Here is a 22,499-nt window from a genome sequence, read left to right as displayed (position 1 = left end):
AATGTTTTTTTTTGAGGTTGGAAGTATGTTTTTCAGGTATTGATCATCTCCTGGCACAACATATAGCTCACCTTTTTATTCGGGATCCTTTGACACTGTATGCAGAAAGGATACACATGGATGATGCAAATGAATCTGACCACTTTGAGGTAATGTACAATATCAACAGCAATACATTCTTTATTGCACCTTTTTAAAGTAATAAAACATCTCGCACTCCTGTGAAGCACAATCAGACAAAAATTGACACCTAGCCAAAGGAGCTATTAGTGCAGATGACAAAAAGCTTGATCAAAGAGGTAGGTTTCAAGGAGCATCTTAATAGAGGAGGGAGATGTACAGAGCTTGGAGCCTAGCTTGCTGAAGGCACAGCCACCAGTAATGTTGCAAAGGAAGTGGGGATAAACAAGATGCCAGAATTGGAGGAACATGAGTTCTTGGAGACTTATAGGACTGGAAGAGGTTTCTGCAAAAGAGGGAGGTGAAGCCCTGAAAGGATTTGAACATAAGAATTTTCTATCGTTACTTGTTATCCTGTCTGTCCTTAATGGTCCTATCCCATCACATTTATTGATCTGCCTGTAAAGCATTTGACTTTTGTTTCATGTTCCTTGATAATTTCATAGTTCCTCTTTATTGCCTTCATTGTTTTCTTTCTTCTCTCCTAATCTCTTTGTATTCTCTCATCATGCACTCCTCCTGCTATCTATGGGAAGAATTTTTCACTCATTGGGTGAGTGTGTGCCTGACCCAAACGAGTGTAAAGCGTCCCGACAGAGCGCAATGTTTCAGTCGCCGGGTGCGTGCAGGAGTTGGCAGTGCACCCGCTGACAATTGAATGCTCTATTAAGGCCTTTAAAGAACTAATTGACTCTTAATTTTCATTGCCTATCCAACTGTTCGGTGGGTGAAAAGGTCAAGCGGCCTTGTATTTTTGGCGAAACCTCATCCATGGGTGGGATGAGGTTTCGACCAGTCATTAAAAAGAAATTTAAAACTTCTAAAACTCATATATTTAACGTGTCTCTGCTCATGTGATAGAATCTCACAAGGGAACAAGTTTTCATTATTTTCGCTTGCGCTCCTGCCCCCACCCTGGTGGCGTTGAGCACTGCAGCGTGCGCTTCACGCTGGCAGGCCGTTAATTGGCCAACCAGTCTGAATCAATGTTGGGGCCCGATCGCAGACGGCAGGCAGCTTTGACCCCGCTCCCAGGCACGCCAGCCGCACTTGCCCGATGAGGGCAAAATTCTGCCCCGTGTACTTGATATAAGCTTCTTTCCTAATCCTCAATTGCTACCTTATGTCTTTATTTATCCATAGAGTCCCACAGTGTTTAGTTTGCTCCTTTTGGTAGAATATATTTTCTCTCTAATCCATTGAATACCACTTTAAATGTTTCCCATTGTTGTTCCACATCATTATATGAAAATATGTTTGTCCATTTTATTTAACTAAATTCTCTTCTGAGCCCCTCAAAATCAGCTTTCCTCCAATCTATTAACTTGGTTTTTGTCATACTTATGCTTTAAGATAATGATAGAGAAGGATGGTCACCGTTATGGTAACTATTACCTGGATGTTTCTCTACGTTTACTTCTCTTTGGTTTGGTACAATTAACATTAGTAGATTCAATAGTGACTTGTTGGACTTTACTTTCTATATTAGAAAGAAGCCCTGTGCACATTGTAGAAACTCCATTCCCTTGTCTTCTTCCCCCACCTCTTGGGTAGAATTTTCCCCACGTCAGGGGGTTGTGCAGGGGCAGGGCGGGCGGGTGCGGTCCTGATCGGCGCCCCGATCAAGTCCATACTGCCATTTTACATGGGCGGGCCAGTTAAGGCCCGCCCAGCATGACACGCACCAGGAAGCGCTGTGCACTCCGTGTGGGCAGGGAGTGGACGGTTCCCTGAGTTGGGAGTGCGCTCCTGCGTGTGAAAGAGCGCAGAAACCTCCCTGAGGCACCTCTGTGCCTCAGGGGGATTAGTTTCACGTATGAAACATTGATTAAAGGTAACCAGAAATTTTAAGGACATGTCCACTCATATGAAACTGTCACATAAGCTGGGACATGTCCATTAATTTTATTTTAAAAGTTCATGAAACCTCATGATTGGACAGGTAGCTCAGTTTATTAGTTTAATTGATATTTAAGTGGCCTTAATATGCCTTTGACACTTAGGCAGGCGCGACCACCAAACTGAAAATCTTAGTGACACGCAGTGAACTCGGGATGCACTCCCGACGTCAGCCCGCATCATTTTAAGCCTCGGTGAGCGGGCCCTGCCCCCCGCTCGCCAAGCCAAAGATTCTGCCCCTTATGTTCAATTAATGTCAGGGTATTTAAAATCCCCATTATTGTTATTCTGTTTGTTTTTATTCAATTCTCTAATTTGTCTGCATATTTCTTCCTCCTGGATAATCTGTAAACTACATCTATTAGTATGATGGATCTTTTATCTTTTTGCTCTGTCCACAAAGGTCCTGTTTTTGCATTGCTGAAAGCTGCATTCTTTTTTTCTACTGTCATCGTTTTCCATAATAAGCACAGTTACTACACTTTCTTGTTCCTTTTCTATTTTTTTCTTAATATGTAATATCCTGCAATGTTTTAATACCATTCTAGTTTTTCTGTAGCCATGTCTCAGGGTGATCCCTACTATTTCTGGTTCCTCCCGATGTATGATTGCCTCTAGGTCCTCTGTTATATCACAGACTCTGTATACAAACATACGAATTAGGAGCAGGAGTAGGCATTCAGACTCTCAAGCCTGCTCCACCATTCAATAAGATCATGGCTGATCTGATTGTGGCCTCAATTCCACATTCTGCCTACCCCTAATAACCTTTGACTCCCTTGTTAGTCAAAAATCTATCTAGCTCCGCCTAGAAAATATTTATTGACCCTGCCCCCATCGCCCTCTGGGTAAGAGAATTCCAAAGATTCTCAATCCTCAGAAAAAATTTCCATCTCATTGCCGTCTTAAATGAGAGACTTTATTTTTAAACTGTCCCCTTGTTCCAGTCTATGCATTGCAGGGAGGACATTTTAACTTATTTTTAATGATTTCCTCACGCTTTGTTTAACCATCCCTTTTGACTCCTGTTCTATAACCCTACTTATTCCCATGCCATCAACGTCCTCTCTTATTCTTTCCTATGCTTTCCTGCCCTGTTTTGTTTACAATTTGAGTTGCTTCTCTTTCTTGTTGATGCCTTTGCCACTGCCCGCATGTGCTCCCCCCGCCCCCCAACATTTTACTAGTTTAAAGCTTTTGCCACATCTGCTAAAACACAGGACCCATCTCGATTCATGTAGAGCTCTTCCCATTGGTATAATCCTGTTTTATCCAAAAACTGGTGCTAATGTCCCATGAAAAGGAATCGCTCTTTCTCGCACCAGCCCTTTAGCCATGTGTTAACTTTCCCAATCTGTCTGCTCTGATCTGCCAATTTGCGCATGGCTCAGGCGATAAACCAAAGATAAACCAGAAATGATCACCCTTGAGGTCCTGTGTTTTTTAAATTCAGAGCCTAACTCCTTAAACTTATTGAGCAATACATCCTCTGTGTTCCTACCTATGTAGCTTGTTCCAACATAGACCAAAACATCTGGACTTACCTCATCTCTTTCCAAGTTCCATTCCAGCCTCCGTAAGGTATCCCTTACCCTTGCATGGTGTAGGCAACACACCCTTCAGGATTCTCGATCTTGGCTGCAAAGAATGCTTTTTATCCCCGTAACTATGGCATCCCTTTCTCTTCCCTCCACAACCCCCACCCCAGACAGCCTTCTGAGCCACGATGCCTTGGCCTCCATTTTGGCTGTTGATCCTGCGTCTTTCTCCTTGAACTGCTTTCATATGTAGTGTATAACCTATAATGAGTTTTAGTTCTTTCCTAATTTTGCATAGATTAATGATTTTTAACCAGATGCTGTTGATGTCTTTCTTGGCAGACAGTTTTGTTGATAACCACTTCATATCAATTTTCAAAAATTATGATTTCTAGCCAAACCCTTTTCTGCCTTGAAAATGTGTTTCTTTTATTACTGTTACATTGAAATTCACCTGCTGTTCTGAAGCTTATTTGGTTTATTGATCCAGATCCACTTGAAATGTGGTAGACTCCCTTACACTATTGACCTGGCAAAGCTGCATCTATATTGCTGCTGGGCATGTTTAGGGAACTGGCACTAATGCACTTTAGGGAATACTGTACTTGGTACTATACCAGTGCAATTTAATGCTATTTCAGTGGCCTGGATTTTGCGAACAGCAGTGAAGTGACTGCGCTTGCTGCTAATCTTGAAAAAAGCTGCGCACAAAGATCTAACGATCTCTGTGGTGTGGAGTTCACCTTTCCCAATGTTAAATTGAACCTGGTGTAAAGTGGAGATGTCCAGGCAGCCAGCAACAGTGATGCCATGAAGCAGGGTAAGCAACCAATCGTATTGAAGAATTCTCAGACAGCAAACCAGGAAATTAAAAGCACTATTAACCATCCATTTTAATATAATTTTACAGAAAGCAAAGTAAAGATTGGGAGGTGGGTTAAAGTAAAAGCTGAAATATCATAAACTTTAGAAAAGCAGTCATGTAGAAATTTCATTTTCCATGAAGATAAGATTAGTTTTTCAAGGCTAGAAAAGTTTCCAGCAGCAATTATGAACTTAGTACACTGGCTACATCTCATTCAACAAGATGTAACTGTTATTCAAAAGTTTTTACAGCAAGACTAACAGTATAAAATGGAAGTTTTCTCAGTTCAATGATTTCTCATTGATGGCAGCCTGTGGAGACTTCAACTTTTGAGAGTCGTAGAATCACTGATTGGATTTCCACATGTGCGGACTCCAGAAGTTGCTGTCCATTTCAGAGGAGCAATAACTGCAAGCGCTGACAATTGTTGTCACTATTACCTTAAAATTTGGGCCACTATCTCCTTTTCCTGAGTGCTGCTTTTAATTTAACTTCAAAATTGTCAGTCCCACACTCAGCAAAATGTGATTCTAATTTTGAATAAAATTATTTTCTCCTGTATGGAAAGAAACCTCTGCTTTACCAAACCCCAGTAACACTGCAGTTTTCGGTGTCAACCAAAAGATAAACAGTGATGCACTACTCCATATTTGGGTGAATGGTACTTGAGTTTTTCCTTCTAATCATTTCTTTTGTTAAGTCAATGTGTCTATTTAATATATTTTCAGTTCATTAATGTTGAGCCTTAGTCCCATGCTGCAGGTTTTGCACTTGAATGGCCAGTTGTTCATTTGCTGCTGTATATACTCTAGTCATTAGAAAACTTCAGTTCTAGGTTCAGATTATTATATGTAAATGTTATGCTTCCATTCTTGTAATGAGTTTTAAGGTGTTCTGTTCTGACTTTGGAACAATTTTAAAATTTCAGTTGCACCTATCTTTCAGATTTCTCACCATTAAAGCTAAAAGCACTGTCATTGCTTGCCCATTTGCACCTAACACATATTTCCTATGATCACTTAATTTAAACACTTTTTGAAATATTTAATGTCGAAAGATTCCCTTGACATTTTACTATCGTACAGAGCTGTCCTACTAAAATCCTATTTCTATGGTATTGATTTTGCTTATTAAGTACAAAGAAATGAACTGGAATGTTGATGAAACAATAATTCTGTTAAATGAAATGTTTTGAAAGGTTTAATGGGAATTGGGTGGGTTATGAAAGCTAACTTTAAAAAACAATCACTTGTGCAATTGACTACCTGTAGAATATACAGTCTACGAATTGGCAAACCATGAGATTTAAGCCGCCGCCCCCAAATTCTGAAATTGGATGGAGAGTTGAATTTCGACCTATGGAGGTAAGTACCCGTAATGTTATTAATGTAACTGTATTCAATGTAACACAAGCCATCAAGACCATTCACTTATGTTTTATCTATTTATATAATTAAATATTTAGGAGTAGAGATTCCACTTGGGGTGCAACCTGTGATCACCACAAATTATACCTGTTTTGAAGTATGTTTTCCACACACACACGCACACACACACCCCACCACCCCCCCCCCAAATCACCAAGTTCTTTTTCATGCCAATTTGCATATTACCAAACAAAAAATCAGTTAATTAATTTCTTTTGAAAGCCTATTTTGCTTTAGAAAGTATCCCTTGATATATTTGAGTGGGAATTTGCGATTTGATTAATGCAGCTGAAAATGAAGCATTTTAAATCATTTGTCAATTAACCACTTTTGAGTAAGCTGATCTTAAATTGAAAATGACAATATACGGAACTATTTTCTAGTCGGTTTGGAATACCATAGTTGTTTCCTCAGTAAATTAAAAACCATTCAAAATGTATTGGTACCCTGCTCAAAAGATCCATCTAAATTTGTTTGGATTCTTCTCGAAGGCACGCCAACCAGTGAAAATGTCCAATGATTAGTTAATGTGGAGGCATGGCCAGTTATGTAAGTAGGGCTTGCTTTTTGTGATTTTAATCAGTGCAAAAGATTGCTGAAATTCAAGTTGCACTGAATGCAGTTTGCAGTTAAAATTCCACATTCTTTTATGCTGGTTACACCAGTTATTTAGCAAATTGCATCAAAAAACAGTGCATTCGTGTGGAGGCACCCAGACCATCATCTGATTTTTATTCATGTGTAATGGCTGTCACTTGATCAGCTTACATTTTGCAAATCATTCCATTTTATAATACAATTTATTTCAGTCATGAGTTCTGTTAAGCCATATTTATTCCGCACCTACTGTACGACATACAAGTAAATTTATAAAATTATAAAAATAAATGCAGACGGTTACCAGTTTTAGGTGACCAACCTAATTTGCTCACCCTGTTTTTCACCACCTCTAAATTTCCACCATTTAAGGTCTCATTGTATATGTCTCAAGCTCGCTTTGCGTTTCATTCCTCCTGATCCAGCCGTTCAGCTGGAGTGTTTCACTGTGTTTCCCAATACTTATTTGCATCACCGTGGTTGTATGATTTTTGTGCTCTACTTAGAGCCAGCACACTAGCTTGGCAGCCATTAACCATCACTTGCCTTGGTAGTTATACCCTCTGTCAAGTAATCCAAGGTGTCAGCCCCACACCCAACCCCAATCCCCACAATCTCTGGGTCCCAAATAACTTATGTATGTGACTGTCCTTGGAGTGATGTACTGAACTTGGCAAGCCTACATAGAAGCAGTTGATTACCTAAAGAAAAACTTTATCATTTCACACAGGTCTAAGAAGCTGGAGAACATCAGCATTTCTGGTTCTTTGCCAGCAAAGGCACCAACCTCAATTATTTCCCCGCAACCAACCCAACCCCCCCCACCCACCCACACACCACCACTCTACAAAGATACATGCAATATGTCTACACCATCACTACCAAGTGAAGCTTTGAGTGCTGTGGTTGATGCTGCTTCATCTTTGTGAGTAAAGAGATCTGGAGGGAGAGGGGAAGATAAAATCAAGTTAAAAATATAGACTCAAGAAATAGAGAGGAATGCAAATAAAAGTGCAAGGAGAGAAAAAAATTAAAGGTAAATAAGGGAAGAGAGGGAGACAAAAGATGGAGAGAACTATAGCAAAATCTGCCAAGGCTGTTGTATTTATACCTGACCCTTCATACTTTTCTTAAGACTTGGAAACCATAATTTAGTGGGTTTTTTTGACTGTAGTTTTTCCTAAGATGCCTTGACAAAATTACAACCCAAAACAGTAGGTGTCAACTTTTCAGTATCTGCAGAAAGTGGTTATGTAAAGTAGGCAATGGGGCCCCCAGGCATTTGAACTAAAGGCAACACATTTCTGAGCAACAAGTTGCAGATTCAGCAGTGCGTGTCCCATTTTGCTTCTAAACCAGTGACAAAATAATACCAGGCAATTTATGGAAAAAGATTGCCATATTGTCAGTCATTTAGGGTTAATGTAAATAATTACTAGGTAGAGTGCTTCCAAACCAGAGGTGATCCATATTGTGTTAACGGCCAGAATGGATTTTGAGAGTTGTTCCATAATTCTGATGTTTCAACATGTCAAAGAATTTTCGTAAGGCAGAGCTGGATTAGCTGCCAACATTTCTTCTTTTTTCGCGTGTATCCGTTTTGTTTGCTCAGCTGACACTAGAACGCAGCTGATTATCAGCTTATCATCTAATTTCAAGCTTTGACACTCCCTCCTGTGACTCTTTCCAAATAACCACCATTTTTTTTTTTTGGAGGAAAGAAGTGAGTAACCTTTGGTCAGAAATTATTTGGCTATTGTCTGTCCCATCTCTTTATTAGAACAATCCAAACTGTTCCCATTCTCCTGCAGCCTTCTGGTCTTCTACTTGCACTTTTGTCTTAAAACACAGCACCACAGAGTATTCCAACAATCCTCCTCACTCTTCAATATCTCCCAACACTTAGCCGAACTCTTGATGACTATTTTAAGTTGACCAATTATTGCTGATTCCCCAATTGGAGGAAATAGCCTTTCTGTATTCATTTTATCAAACCCTTCATAGTTTCAAAAACCTTTTGACTGCCCCTTAACCACCTTAAATTGTTGCATTACAGTTATTAATAAACACAATTTTGTCCTTGATGGCGGGCCTGACTGACTTGGTGGCAGGTGGGCAGCTGATTGCCGCCGCCGAAACGGGCCCCGTTGCCATTTTAAGTGGGCGGGCCAATTAAGGCCCGCCTGACTGGAAGCGCTATGCTTTGGATTCCCCAAATGCGAGAGTGCGCTCTTTTGCGCATGTGTGCGAAAGAGCGCACATATCCCTGAGGCAAAGTGCTGCCTGAGGGAAATCGCTGAAAGGTTGTCAAAGTGTAAAAATAGAAAAATAAAAAAAATCATTAACACGTCCCCCTCATGTGACAATGTCACACGAGATGGGACATGTTAATAAAGTGCACAAAAACTTTATTAAACTTTTTTAAAACCAACATGAAACCTCATCCCGCTGGTGGATGAGGTTTCATGTTTTTTCAGAAGCCCGCCGGGGCTCCTGGCCTGCCCACCAACCTTAAGGTTGGACGAGCAGGGCCTTTAATTGTTTTAACTACCCTGTCAATGGCGTCAATTGGCCATTGACAGGTTGGCGGGTGGACAGCTGATCACGCTGTCCTCCTGCCTTCCTGAATATTTAAATGGGGCGGGATGACGTCAGGGGTTCTGCCCGACATCATCCCATGTCATTTTCGCGTCGGCGAGCCGGCCCTGGAAAAATTCAGCCCAGTGTGTTTTTTGCCTGTTTAAGTTTTAGGAAAACACTAGCTCCCTTAAAATGTAATTGTGTAGAGGAATCTTTCATTTTTTTTTTTTTTGGAAACATTTTGTTCACAGGTCCAGTTGACAGATTTTGAGAATTCTGCATACGTTGTCTTTGTTGTACTGCTAACCCGAGTGATCCTTTCATACAAGTTGGATTTTCTTATTCCACTCTCTAAAGTAAGTAGTACTTCCACAACATATTGCTCTATTAAATATATTAGTTCTATGTTTGCTTACAAAGCAATTATGAATGGAATAGATATCCGCCAGGACTTTTTGGTTTGCAGCTGACATGACTACGAAATGGAGAAAAGCATGGTTATTCTAGAAGAGCTAGAAAATTTTATAACAGCTAAGAGATGGAAAATTGTACAGTGATGTACATGTAAAATGCCCTAAGTGTGTTACATGTAACCGTTGTCTTCTGTGGACAATTGAATTTCCCTTTTGACACTGAGATATGTATATGCATGTTTATTACATTATGATCACAGTGAAATTTCAAATTGTCTTTTATCTTTGTAAACTGCATTGGTATTTATCGCAGCTTAACAGATGCTTGCATTGATTTTGTTTAACTTGTCTAGGAAGAATTTTAGGCTGCAATGTTTGATAACCTCATTCATTATGGGGAGAATTTTGGGGGGTGGCACTGCCCTGCCATTTTTGGCCAGCCCAGCATGGAACCTGAGCTGCAGCGTTCAGTGCTGCCTGTGCGGGCGGGGAGAGGAGAGTGAGCGGGCCTTACGTGAACTTTGAATGCACGTGAAAGAGTGCTTCAATCTCCCTGAGGCACAGAACTGCCTCAGAGAGATGAAGCGCTGTTTAAAAAAACTAATGCACAAAATAAAAATGTTATAAACATGTCCCCTCGTGTGACTCTGTCACATGAGCAGGGACATATTTTTATTTCAAGTGTTAAATTTTTATTTTTATTTTTACTTGCTTTAGGAAACCTCATCCCGCCCATGGATGAGCTTTCTTAAAAATTGCAAAAGCTGCTTGGAAAAATTCAGGACAGTTGTTGACTTAATGGCCTTAATAGGCCTTTGAATTGTCAGTGGACCCACTGCCGGCTCCGGCGCATGCTCACCAACCTAGCCATCGTGGGACTACACAATGATGTTAGGAAGCTCGCCCAAACCTTTTTGCTGGCATGGTGTCGTAAAATCGAAACCAACGTGGGAAAGTCAAAACGGTGTCAATTTAAAAACATAAGTGCCGTTTGTCATAACTCAAATGTTGTAAAGTTGAGGACTGCCTGTTCTGTCAAGTTGGTTAAGCAAAAATAGAAACCCAGAAGAGAGCGTGTGGCCAGGCAGACTGCCACACACTGCATGTGCCTAAACTCGTGGCCTGCCAGGTATTGTAGTCAGCCTCCACCCAGAGCCCCCTCCCCAAGAAAAAGGTTGTTAGTTTTGTAACAGTTGTTTATTTGTGAGGGGAGCAGTACCTGAGGAGAGAGAACTCAATAATATGAGCTAACATGAGAGCCATGAAGGGAATAAAACCAGAAACTGCCGGAAAAACTCAGCAGGTCCGGCAGCATCTGTGGAGAGAGAAACAGTTAATGCTTCGAGTACGTATGACTCTTCAGAGTCATGAGTCATACGGACTCGGAATGTTAGCTGTTTCTCTCTCCACAGATGCTGCCAGAAATGCTGAATTTTTCTGGCAGTTTCTGTTTTTATTTCAGATTTCCAGCACTTAATTTACTTTTAGCCAGGAAGGGAAGTTGGGTAGTCACTTTATCAGGAATAGGGTCAGTAACGTAGAACAAGGTGCTTTTCTTTGGTAAAGGTGGAGAAAGCAAGGCAGGTGGTTTAAGAACACTGGAATGATGGGAGTGTTTGTGGAAGATTATCCTATTTTAATATTCACTGCAGAACTGAATGGACTCCATAGTATTTCCCAATCTGTTATAAATTGTTGGAGCACAGAAGGATGTTGATCTCTTGTTCTCACTACTGTTTTGATTTATTAGTGTGAGCAGAGGAGTGCTGTTTGGTAGAGGGCTCTGGCAGATCTCCAAGAAAAGCTCATCAAAAATGCAGCAGGTGGAACCTGTTGCCATATCTGTCATTACCATCTGTTACCTAAATAGTTGCTGAATTAGGTTGAGAGCCAACCAAGATGTTCAAATCTTGCTGTTCAAAAACCTGTGGTGTTTTTTGCTAAACATGAGATTGAAGCGGTAGGAAAAAATATTTCCAGACTCTCATTTACAATGTATAGCTTTGGCTTTATTGAACAGCTCTCCTAGTATCTACTTTTGAACAGGACAGGTGGCTTCAGTCACTGTAAACATTGCATAATAAGTAAGCAATCACGTTGCAGCACCCTACAAGAATTCCACCAGGACACTCACAGGAGGACTCGTCAGAAAGAGTTGTGAGCCCATTATTCTAATCTGATCAGTCTGATCGAAGGTGGACCTGGTCAAGGAGCCCAAGCTTTTGTGTATTGATCCTTTTTGACTTCAGTAACATCTTGCTAACTTGATGATAACATGTCAACACATTCTGGTTATTTGTTTATCAAAGTGGAACACATTAACCCATTAAATCATCTTGTAAATGGTGTAATCCTCTTCAGTGAATCTGTGTAATATTGTCATTTTCTCATGATTTGTACCTGAATATCTCATCTCCTTCTGAAAGACTTAGTAACGTCTTTGTATTCAGTCCATCTCCTGACCCTCTGCTCAGTGCCGAAAACATATATTATCGGTCCTTTCAGATAATTGATCTATTCATGTCTATTCACAGGTTCTAATCATATTCACAATATGACCTCCTAGAACCTGTTTGCACTGCAGGTTCTTAGTTTTAATGTTGCAGTGCCCTGCTACTCTGTCACCTGCTGGATATTATCAAAGGTGGCGTGAATGCCTGCTCTCAATTTGAAGTCTGTTTCTACCTCGGATGTTCTTTTAAAATCCCATGTTTGATTAATCAAAATATTCACTGAATTATTGTGAGGAGACTGTATGTACTCAAAAATGCTTAATGCCTTATATGCATAAACAATTTAGACAGCAGTTTGTTAAATAATGCCTTCAAGGCCCACTTGACATCCATGCATGGAAACTTGCAGAGATCATCACATAGTGAGCAGCAGTGGACAATCTTTTTCTTGCCCACACAAACCTAGGGATACCGAGGACAATTGTAATGGTGTCCTTATTGCCATCCTCAGGAATTGAACCTGTGTTGACCTTTATGGCTGAACCCTTCATTTCTTGCTGAAGTTGAGGCTCATGGGAAACTTATTGACCTGATTGGGAAATTGGCTGAGTGGCAAGAGGCGGGGATAATGGACAGAATTTTTAAGTTGGTGTGCAGGCGCGTGCCCGACCAGATCAGATGCGAAATCACGAGATGATACCGGACGAATGTCCCGACGTCATCCCACATGATATTTCAGTCGGCGGGCATGCACAAGTGTCAGAAGCCTGTCAATTAAAAAGACAGTTTAAAAATGTTAAAGTTCCACTTGTCCCTGATTTTTTGTGGTCTGTCCCACCTCATGGTTGGCAGACAGGTGAATTGTCCAGGTGGACTTTGTATCTTTGCTGAAACCTCATCCAAAGGCGGGATGAGGTTTCCATTATTAAATAACAATGTATGGACAGAATTTTAGTCGTGTATATGCTCAGGTGACTGTGGTGCGTGGACATCTTTTTCCAGATTTTAAAATCTTTATTCAATTGTTCTCTGCCTTCAGGGAGCATTCATTCTGTGCTTGTCCATGCCTGTGCTTATGTCAGTTCCCGCCCTCCTCCCTCCCCCACCACCCTAGCAGCGCTGAGCATTTCGGCACACGCCTCACGCTGGCTGGCCAACTAATGGCCAGCCAGCGTAAAACTGTGGTCAGGGGCCGTTCACGGGTGGTGATCCTTTCCTTGGCCACTCCCTGGCCCACCAATTGCGCCCGCATGCTGACCTAAGATCCTGCCCAATAGATGGGTTATCGGAAATTGGCAGGATGTCACTATTAGAGTCCCAAAGGGATTTTGTGTTTGACCTCAGCTATTCATTGTATTCATTACTGACTTCGATGATGGGATAGAGAGCCACATACCTTTTGTCATCAGCAAACTTGGATATGTGGTATTGTAAGCAATGTAGATGGAAGCATAAAATTACAAAAGAATATTGATAGGTGAAGTGGACAAAACTGTAACAAATGGATTTCAGTATAGCCAAGTGTGAGATCATCTGCTGTAGACCTATAAAGAATAAATCTGAGTACTTTCTAAATGTTGAAGCAAAAGCTGCGAAGGTTTAAAGAGACTGAAGGGTCCATATACATGGATCATTAAAATGTCATGAACAAATTCAGAAAATAATTGAAAAGACAAATGTAATGCTGGTCTTTATTTTTGAAGGACTAGAATACAAAAGACTAGAAGTCATACTATTGTCTGGTTATACCATTTCTGGAGTTCAGTTCTGGGCACCACATTTTGGGAAGAATATGTTGGCCTTGAGAGAGTGAACTGTAGGGCTGAATCTTCCAGTTGGCATGCGGGGGTGGGCCAGACATGCCAACGCGTAAAATGACGCGTTGGGCATGCATCCTGACGTCATCGTGTGTCATGTTGATATTCCTTTCGGCAGGCGCATGCCAGAGGTGGCTGTGTGCCCACCAAAATGTCAATGGCCTATTGAGGCCATTAAGAAAGTAATTAAACAAGTTAATAATGCTGCCCGTCCAACCTTAAGGTTGGCGGGCAGGCGAAGAGCCCAAGCAGCCTTTGCGTTTTTCAGGAACCCTCATCCACGGGTGGGATGAGGTCTCCTGAAGCTTTTATAAAATAAATGAATAAAATTTTCCAAACTTCACAAACATGTCCCAGCTCATGTGACACTGTCATATGAGGGGACATGTTTAAACAAATTCTTATTTAATTTATTTAAATGTTTTATAATCTATTCAATCTCCCTGAGGCAGGGGCATTACTGCGCTCTTTCACGCACATGTGCAAAAGAGCGCAGGTCCAACTGTCCCTCCTCCCCCTGCCCAAACAGGTAGCACCGAGTGCTGCCGGCCGTGCGTTACGCTGGCCGGGCCTTAATTGGCCCGCCTGCGTAAAATGGTGGCACATAGCTGATCATGGATGGCGATCAGCTCCGCTCCCACTCCCGCCCAGCCTGCCCGCCATTGGAAAAATTCTCCCCATAAATTTGATAGAACCCCGAAGGTTAAATTGAGGCGAGATTACACAAATTCTGAAATAAAAACAGAAAATGCTGGAAATACTCAGGTCAGGCAACATTTCTGTAGAGAGAAAATGTTCAGGTCGATGAACTTTATCAGTATCTTATGCTTTGACTTCAGATTTCCAGCATCCCCTCAGTATTTTACATTTACACAAACTCTGGTTGTATTCCCTGGAATTTAAATTAGGAAGTAATTTGATCGTACTTTTCACAATATTAAGAGAAACTGCTGGGAGTTGAGAGATCTAGGACTTGGGGGCTTAACTTAAAATTTAGAGCCAGACTTTTCAGGAGTGGAGTTAGGAAATATTTCTACTTGCCAAGGGTGGCAGAAGTTTGAAACACTTTGGCAAGCAACGGTTGATGCTGGGTCAATTGCTAATTTTAAATCAGATTTATAGATGTTTGTTGACAAAGGTTATTAAGGGATATGGGGCAAAGGCGAGTGTATGGAATTAGATCAATGATCAGTATGACCTCACAGAATGGTGTAACAGGATCAAGGGGCTAAATAGCTTACTCTTGACTCTATGTTCCCATGCCCTCAGGCAGTGATGTTTGGAGTATTACCTCGTGTACATATAAATTCAAGTGCAAAGTTAACCATATTTTCTCATCCAGCAGAAAGCAAAATACTGTGGATGCTGGAAATCTGAAATAAAACAGAAAATGCTGAAAATACTCAGTAAATCTGGCAGCAATCTAAGAAACAGTTAACATTTGGGTCTCTGATCTTTCAGGCCACAGGCTTTTTTCTCATGCAGACTTGCTGAAGTCATGTGATCCATCTGTTGACCCTTCAGAACAAACTGCTTGCTGTTCCTACAGGCCACCAGGGTCAACTATATCTTTGCACTTGTCTCCTACCAACCTAATGCATTAGTGTTGTTTAATCTGCATGCATCAGCGTAATACTCCATTGTGTGGGTAATATGGTAGAGTTTCCACTTTGGGCACAATCAGCGATCTGGAGGCAAAATGCACCCAAAATTGAACTAGTTTTGATGTTCTGATTTCCACTCAAACACTTTCTCATATTGCCGGACATAAGATCTGCCATGAACCCCTGCAATCTGAAAATATTTTAAAATTAAGCTTGAAAACATTGCTTTAAAAGGTTCTTTGATGTATTTTAATGATAACTTGGTGCAGTTTAATTAATACAGCTGAAAATAAGGATTTTAGTCAGTGTCTAGTCCACCACATGTGAGTAATACAATTTTAAATATTGTATTAAATTCAATTAAAAATTGAAAATGATTTTTAGAAGAACTGTACAGAACCATGTACCTTAGTAGTCAACTAAATTTAAAAAAATAAAAGCTTAAAAGACATGTCTTGGTACCCCCAAAAGGTTTAACTTTAAGGCCCAAAAGCAGGCACAATTAGCAGAAAGTCGATTTTAGGTGTGACCAGTTTTGCGGGTGGGGCTGGAATCTAGGATGATATTGATTAAATTAATGTACAACACTACAGAAACTCTGCATTTAACATTTACAGTCCTTTGTACTGGCTTGGCCAATTTCAGATGAATAATGCTGGGAAAACAACAGGAGAGCCTAGCTGAAACTCCAAGCCAATATTTTGAATCAGGTGAACCAAAATTATATGCTGCTGTGTTCTGTTAATTTTCTGTTCCACAGTTCAACCAGTTGTTTCATGACCGATTCACCAAAAATGGCAGCAGTCAGCAGAACTGTCAATTGCCCCTGGACCAGCTAATTTGCCTCAGTGTCTTTTTTTGAAAATGGCTATTTAGCTTTAATAGTTTGGCCTTGTGAAATTGAAGCTTTTATGTCAGCAATATTTTGGCCTGTCAGCAGAGTAGCAGCTTTGTTTATGCATCAACTTATTTATTGAAACATGGTGTAGTGAAGAGAAAATTGCAGGTATAAAGCTTTCCAATCTGCCTACAGTTTAAAAAGTTGTTTGATATTTTATATTAGTGTGTGTTGAGGTTCATCAGGACAATATTTAAAATGATGATTTTGCTTTAAACAGTACGTAAATATTAAAATCTAACATACTATTTTTACTGGACTAGGTGGATGAGAATTTGATTGTGGCTCAAAAGCGTGATGCTGTACGCCAAGGAATGTTCTACTTTAGGAAAGATATTTACAAAGGTAAAAATTTAGGAATCTGAATAGGTTTCAATTTAATAATCTAATACTTACCAGAAGTCACCCCAAGTATTTTTTTTGGTTTAATGCAGTGGAATATACTACCTAAAATGCTACCTAAAAGTAAGTTACTTACACATTACAAAAGTTAGATGAACCAAAAGCTGCATTATAGGAACTAATGTGGGTAAGGAAAGCTGCACATGAACCCTACTAAAAGCCTAGTCTGTGGTGCTCTCTTTTTGTTTTTTTAACAAATGGCGGAAGTGGTAGCATAGTGGTATCGTCATTGCACTAGTATTGCAGAGACCCAGGGTAATGCTCTGGGGACCTGGGTTCAAATCCCGCCACAGCAGATAGTGAAATATGAAGTAAATAAAAATCTGGAATTAAAAGTCTGATGACCATGAAATCATTGCCGATTGTCATAAAAATCCATCTGGTTCACTAATGTCCTTTAAGAAAAGAAATTTGCTGTCCTTACCTGGTCTGGCCTACCTGTGACTCCGGACTCCAGCAATGTTGTTGACTCTTTAGGGATGGGCAATAAATACTGGCCTGGCTAGCAACACCCACATCCTATGAATGATTTTTTTTTTTAATTATTAAAAGATAATTTTGTGCATATATGCCACCAGAGAGGAAGTAACTATATAATTTTACCAGTCCCTTTATCTGAAAAACCCAATATTACAAATAGATTGGATAAGAGCAGGACAACTCAGTTGTGCCAGATTTATAGAAATAAAGCAAACTACATTTGGTAGATAGGATACACTAAATGAGTTACCTGACTGGCATAATTTGTAATATCTCCCAATTCATTCAACTTGCTCAAGTATATGGGGTTCTAAGGAAAGCAAAACTAAAACATGGAGCTGTGTGTGGATGATTATCTCCTGCTATCATTAGTATACTTCTTAAATTTGAATAATACTTGAACTTGTGTGTAAATCTGCCATAAAGCCATATTTATTTTTCAGTTGAGGCCAATTACAAATATGCTGCATCATATATTTTTAATCCTGGCTTTGTCATTCTAGCTGGAAACCCAGTTGTTGATGGCTGTGCTTGTGCACAAAATGGCATTGATTTGGATACAGAAGAGTATGCATTAATGAGCATAGACACAATCATTAATGGAAAGGTAAGTGTAAATGCACCTTGTATCATTCACCTGTGATTTGCAGCAATTGTGTCATTGAGAAAATAATTTAAATACAACTTTCTACTCCAGAACCCAAACTACACACAGGTAGTTGTTTGATTCCCTGCCCCACCAATCTTCTGTAATCATTTTTTGTAAGAAATTAGGGCCTCAATCATCGTATGGTTCTTACATCTCACATCTTGTGGAGGTTGAATCACGTTCTCAGAACGTGAAAGCTTAAGTAATCCATCATTTGATATTGTTAGTACTGTACTTTTTTTAGCAGTTTATGGTTTGAAATCCTTGATTGCCTTTTAAGATTTTCTTGCAAGGCAGAGGAACTCTGAAGTACTGCAGTGAAGTCTGTAAATAAATGCGATCTGGTGTGAAAGAAGCATTGCTAACCATAATTCCATTCCCTGAACAAACTCTTGAACTTCACACAGGAATGCAAATTGGGTGCAGCAAAAGAGTGAAGGAGAGTTCTAATTCCTCCATTTGAGAAAGAAATCAGTCTAAATTCTGAAAAATTTATTGTGTGTAGTGTGAGCCTGCTGCTTTCAAGAATTGGGGATTCCTTCAGTAAATATTGTCCTTTTTCTGATAATGAATTCTGCATATCCCTACAAGTGAAACTAGAAACACAGATTCAACTTGGGGATTGGCACAAGCAGGTATTGGAGACCTAACTGAAAACTGAGCATGAATGGGACCTTAATATTCCAGCCTCCAAAATTTTTTAGAAAGGATAGGGAAAGGAGAAGGAATAGCAATAATGCTAAAGGCAATATTATAGCAATTGAAGGACAAGAATATTAGTAAAGGTGATTAGGCAATAGGAACACTCAGTAGGGTTAAGAAACTGAAGGATGCAAGACTCAGGTGGGAGTTATCTACAGACCTCCTGACAGCAATGATATAGTAACAAGGTTTATAAATAGGGAGATCAGAGAAGCATATAGTAAAGGCAAAGCAGTTACAGAATATTTTAATTTTCACAGATTGGGAGATGCAAAACTGCTGAAGTCCATCAAGCCAATGAATTTCTAGAATGTATCCAGAATAGTTCCTTGAACCAACAAGGGAACAGGCCATGCTAGATTTAGTGATGAATTATGAGCTGCAAGTAATTAATCCGACAGTAGGAGAGCATCCTGCAAACAGTGAGATGATTAAGTTTAAGAACACAAACAAGAGACTGCAGAAAAATATGGGGTATTTAAACTGTTTAATGCAAAATAAGACCAATCCTGACCTCCAAAAGAGCAAAAGTTCCACTTGTACAATTGATTAACCATGGTCACCATTTGAGAAAAGATGATTATAAATCTAAAGGCAATGGTTTCACAAATGCCAAGAAAACTGATGATCTAGCAAACTGGGGAAAATATAGAAAGCAAAAAAGGGGCACAAAAATATTAAGAGCTGCAATTGGGATATACAAAGATATATAATGGTGAAGAAGTGGGTCCATTAAAGACAGATGCACATGATATTCTAATAGACAGCAAGGTAATGACATGTTTATTAAGCAAGCACTCTGCATCTTTTTTCATAGTAGAGGAAAGGATAAAATACCAGTGATAGAAGAAAAACTAAATAAATTGAGGAGCAACTTAGTAGATTTAATGAGTGATAGAACAGTAGTGAAGAAAATATTGGAAGTTAAAATAGATAAGCCTCCAGCCTAGGGTATTAGTATTTCCACCCTAGGGCATTAAAAAAAAGTAGTTGAGGGAATTGGAGAAACATTTGTCACAAATCGAGAGGGCTTTGAAAAACTATGAATTGTGCCAATTAGATTGGAACTTTGCTAATGTCACTCCAGTATTTAGAAGAATGGGAGGGAGGAACCGGGTAGCTGGGAGTAATGACAGTTGTGAGGAAGCTACTAGAATCTGTCATTAGGGATAGTGACTGAACAGTTGAACAAGTGAGCTGATCCAAGTCAGTGAGCATGGCTTTGAGTGCAAAATGTATCTGACTAACCTAGTTGGACTTTTGAGGTTGCTAATAAGATAAATAAGAGTGTTGAGTACAGCTAAAAGACAATATTATAGCAGTTGAAATAAAGGATTATTAGTAAAGGTGAACAGACAAGAGGAACACTGTTTCAGTAGAGTTAAGAAACTGCGAAGGATGCAAGATTCAGGTGGAAATTGTCTGTTTGGACTTCTAAAAGGCATTCAGTAAGGTTCCACACAAGATTATTAACAAAAATGAATGTGCAGATTTGAAGCTTTTTGCTTTTGGGTTGTAAGTTGATTGATTGGGAGGTAGGGTACAGAATAGAAAGCTTCTACTCTGGCTGGATGTGACAAGTGGTATTCCCCATGGATTTGTTCGAGAGCCTTAACTTTTGACCATATTTATCAATGAGTTGCTTGAAGAAATAGAATTTTATGACCCCTTGCTGAAGGGACAATAAGTATTACAGGTTGTAGCTGAAGATTGCAAAGGGACGTGGACTGATTAAATGTGTAAAGCCAGGGGCACTGGAATCCATTGTGGGCAAATGAGGTCATCCACTTTGGACCCAAGAAAGATAAGTTGGAATTATTTTCTAAATGGATGAGAAATTGGGGATTGTAGAGGAGCAGAACGATTTGCAAGTCTAAGCACGAAAAGCCAGTTGATTGGTGTAAAAAGCAAATTAAAAGGCTAATGGAATTTTGGACCTTATCATCATGGGGCTGGAATACATTTAGACAGTTGTGCTTCAGCCCCAATCAGATACCATCCAGACTATGGCTTTCAGTTTCAGGCACTGCATCTCAGGAATTATATTTGGAGGGAATGTGGTGCAGATTTTCTGGAATGATACTGTGGCTTAGAAAGTTAAATCATGAGGAAAAGTTGAATAAAATATACTTCTATTCCCTATAGTATAGGAGATTAAGTGGTGATTTGACCAAGGTACTTAAAATGTTAAAAAAAGAATTGATAGGGTAGATACAGAGAATCAGTCCCCAATAGTGGGGGAATTGGGAGCAAGGCAACATAATAAAATTAGAGCTAGACCATTCATAAGTGAAATTAGGGAGCACTTTTTTCCCCCCCCCCCACGCAAAGTGGAGTAGAAATTTGGAACTCCTCCCACAAAAGGCAGGACAATTGGAACTTTCAAGACTGAGATTTTTGTTGAATAAAGAGTATCAACAGATGTGAAGTAACAGTAGAAGAATTAAGTTTTAAGGTGCAGATCAGCCATGATCTAATTGAATGATGGCATAGGCCCAATGACTGGTCTATTTATGTGCTGACTATCTAGCTCATAATAGTCTGTTAAGGTCAGTAGAAGATCATTTCCCCTGAGTGCTTTTTTTTTTATTTTGGTGCAAAAGTGATGTGTTTAGATTGACCCATTCTTTAAAAGAAACATGGGCCAGAATTTTAGATCGTTTGAGCAGGCGACAGAGCATGAAATCACATGAGAAGACATCGGGCGTTTGTCCCGATGTCATCACGCACTCGCATGATATTTGGCTTGGCACTTGCACGCAGCAGTCGGAAGCGCACCCACGGGCATTTAAGCCCATTAAGGAGTCAATTGAAAGTGATTTTACTTTGGCGCATCTGCCAACTGTATATCAGCCTGGCAGACTTCACTTCTTTGCTACAATCACGATTCAGGGCAGGGTGAAATGTGCGTGGTGAACTTTAATAAAGAAAGATGTCTGGTGACATGTTTTTTGAGTTCTGCTGCCAGATGTTTGAATGTGCTGCAAGGACATAGTTTGCTGCATTTTTTTTCTTATTCAATTTGTCCAGGTCTGCAGCTCCGCCGCAGCTGTCTGCCTTCCGGGAGCTCGTTAGAAGCACCCACCTGCACCCTCACTTTGCTCAGCGCCCACCCTCTACCTGCTGTCCTCTGACAGCATTGAGCCTTTCCCAGTGCGTGGTTCATGCTGGCTGCCCATTAATTGGCCAGCCAGCATGAAATTGCACTTTAGGCAGGGGTGAGGAAGTAGGGGGTTGGGGGGGGCGGGGGGGGGGGGGGGGGGGGGGGGGTGCGCGCGTTCACAGCTGGAGGCGCATTTCGCACCCACTTCTGAGCCTACTGATTGTGTCTGCCTGATGAGCGCAAGGTTCAGGCTATGGTCTTGGTTGAAAGAAGCTAACAAGTGGGAAAATACCACCTGAGTATGCAGTGTAACAGTTAACTGTTTGTCAAATGGATATAGGTTGTGTAAATAACCAATATTGCCAAATTGATATTATAAACATTTCCATTAACATACGAAATCTTTTGCCAAAATGTGTTCACATGTTTATTTTTTAAAAACTTGCATCGATATAGCTTCCTGTCACAGTTGAATGTGTATTTGAGTAAAATTTGTGAATCTTGATATATTTTCCACCTCCATTTCTTTGTTTTGCAGGAAGGAGTTTTTCCAGGTTTAATTCCAATCATAAATAGTTACCTTGAAAACATGGAAGTCGATGTGGATACACGGTGCAGCATTTTAAACTACCTCAAACTGATCAGAAAACGAGCTTCAGGTAAAGTTTTAACTTAATTGTTACTGGTTATTATATTGGTGTACTATACCTGGAATTGAGTCCATGACCTAAAGGTCAGTTGCATTTATGTAGACATGTTTGCAAGCTTGATTTTATAGAATTACTAAAGTAGTCTTCTGTGATAAGCTGTTGTCCTGATATCACAAGAGGTTGGTGGATGAAACACTAAATGCCATCTTATATTAACATCAACACCTAGAAAGATTCGGCTA

The 22,499-nt window shown here is 40.1% G+C and overlaps 1 protein-coding gene across 4 annotated transcripts in view; it reads left to right on the top strand.

Moving 5' to 3' along the window:
• gclc (glutamate-cysteine ligase, catalytic subunit) overlaps positions 1 to 22,499 on the top strand; it is an 80,559-nt gene that overhangs the window by 56,428 nt on the left and 1,632 nt on the right. For all 4 annotated transcript variants that reach the window (XM_041187380.1, XM_041187376.1, XM_041187379.1 and 1 more), the window contains 6 exons: positions 37 to 149; positions 5,754 to 5,846; positions 9,338 to 9,442; positions 16,535 to 16,616; positions 17,657 to 17,760; positions 22,146 to 22,266. In XM_041187380.1, coding sequence (XP_041043314.1) covers positions 37 to 149; positions 5,754 to 5,846; positions 9,338 to 9,442; positions 16,535 to 16,616; positions 17,657 to 17,760; positions 22,146 to 22,266 — 618 coding nt within the window. The remainder of the gene's footprint in view (positions 1 to 36; positions 150 to 5,753; positions 5,847 to 9,337; positions 9,443 to 16,534; positions 16,617 to 17,656; positions 17,761 to 22,145; positions 22,267 to 22,499) is intronic.

The sequence above is a fragment of the Carcharodon carcharias genome, chromosome 5, assembly GCF_017639515.1.
Source record: "Carcharodon carcharias isolate sCarCar2 chromosome 5, sCarCar2.pri, whole genome shotgun sequence".
NCBI lineage: Eukaryota > Metazoa > Chordata > Chondrichthyes > Lamniformes > Lamnidae > Carcharodon > Carcharodon carcharias.
The sequence above is the reverse complement of the archived record's forward strand: the minus strand, read 5'-3'. Positions and strand labels throughout refer to the sequence as shown.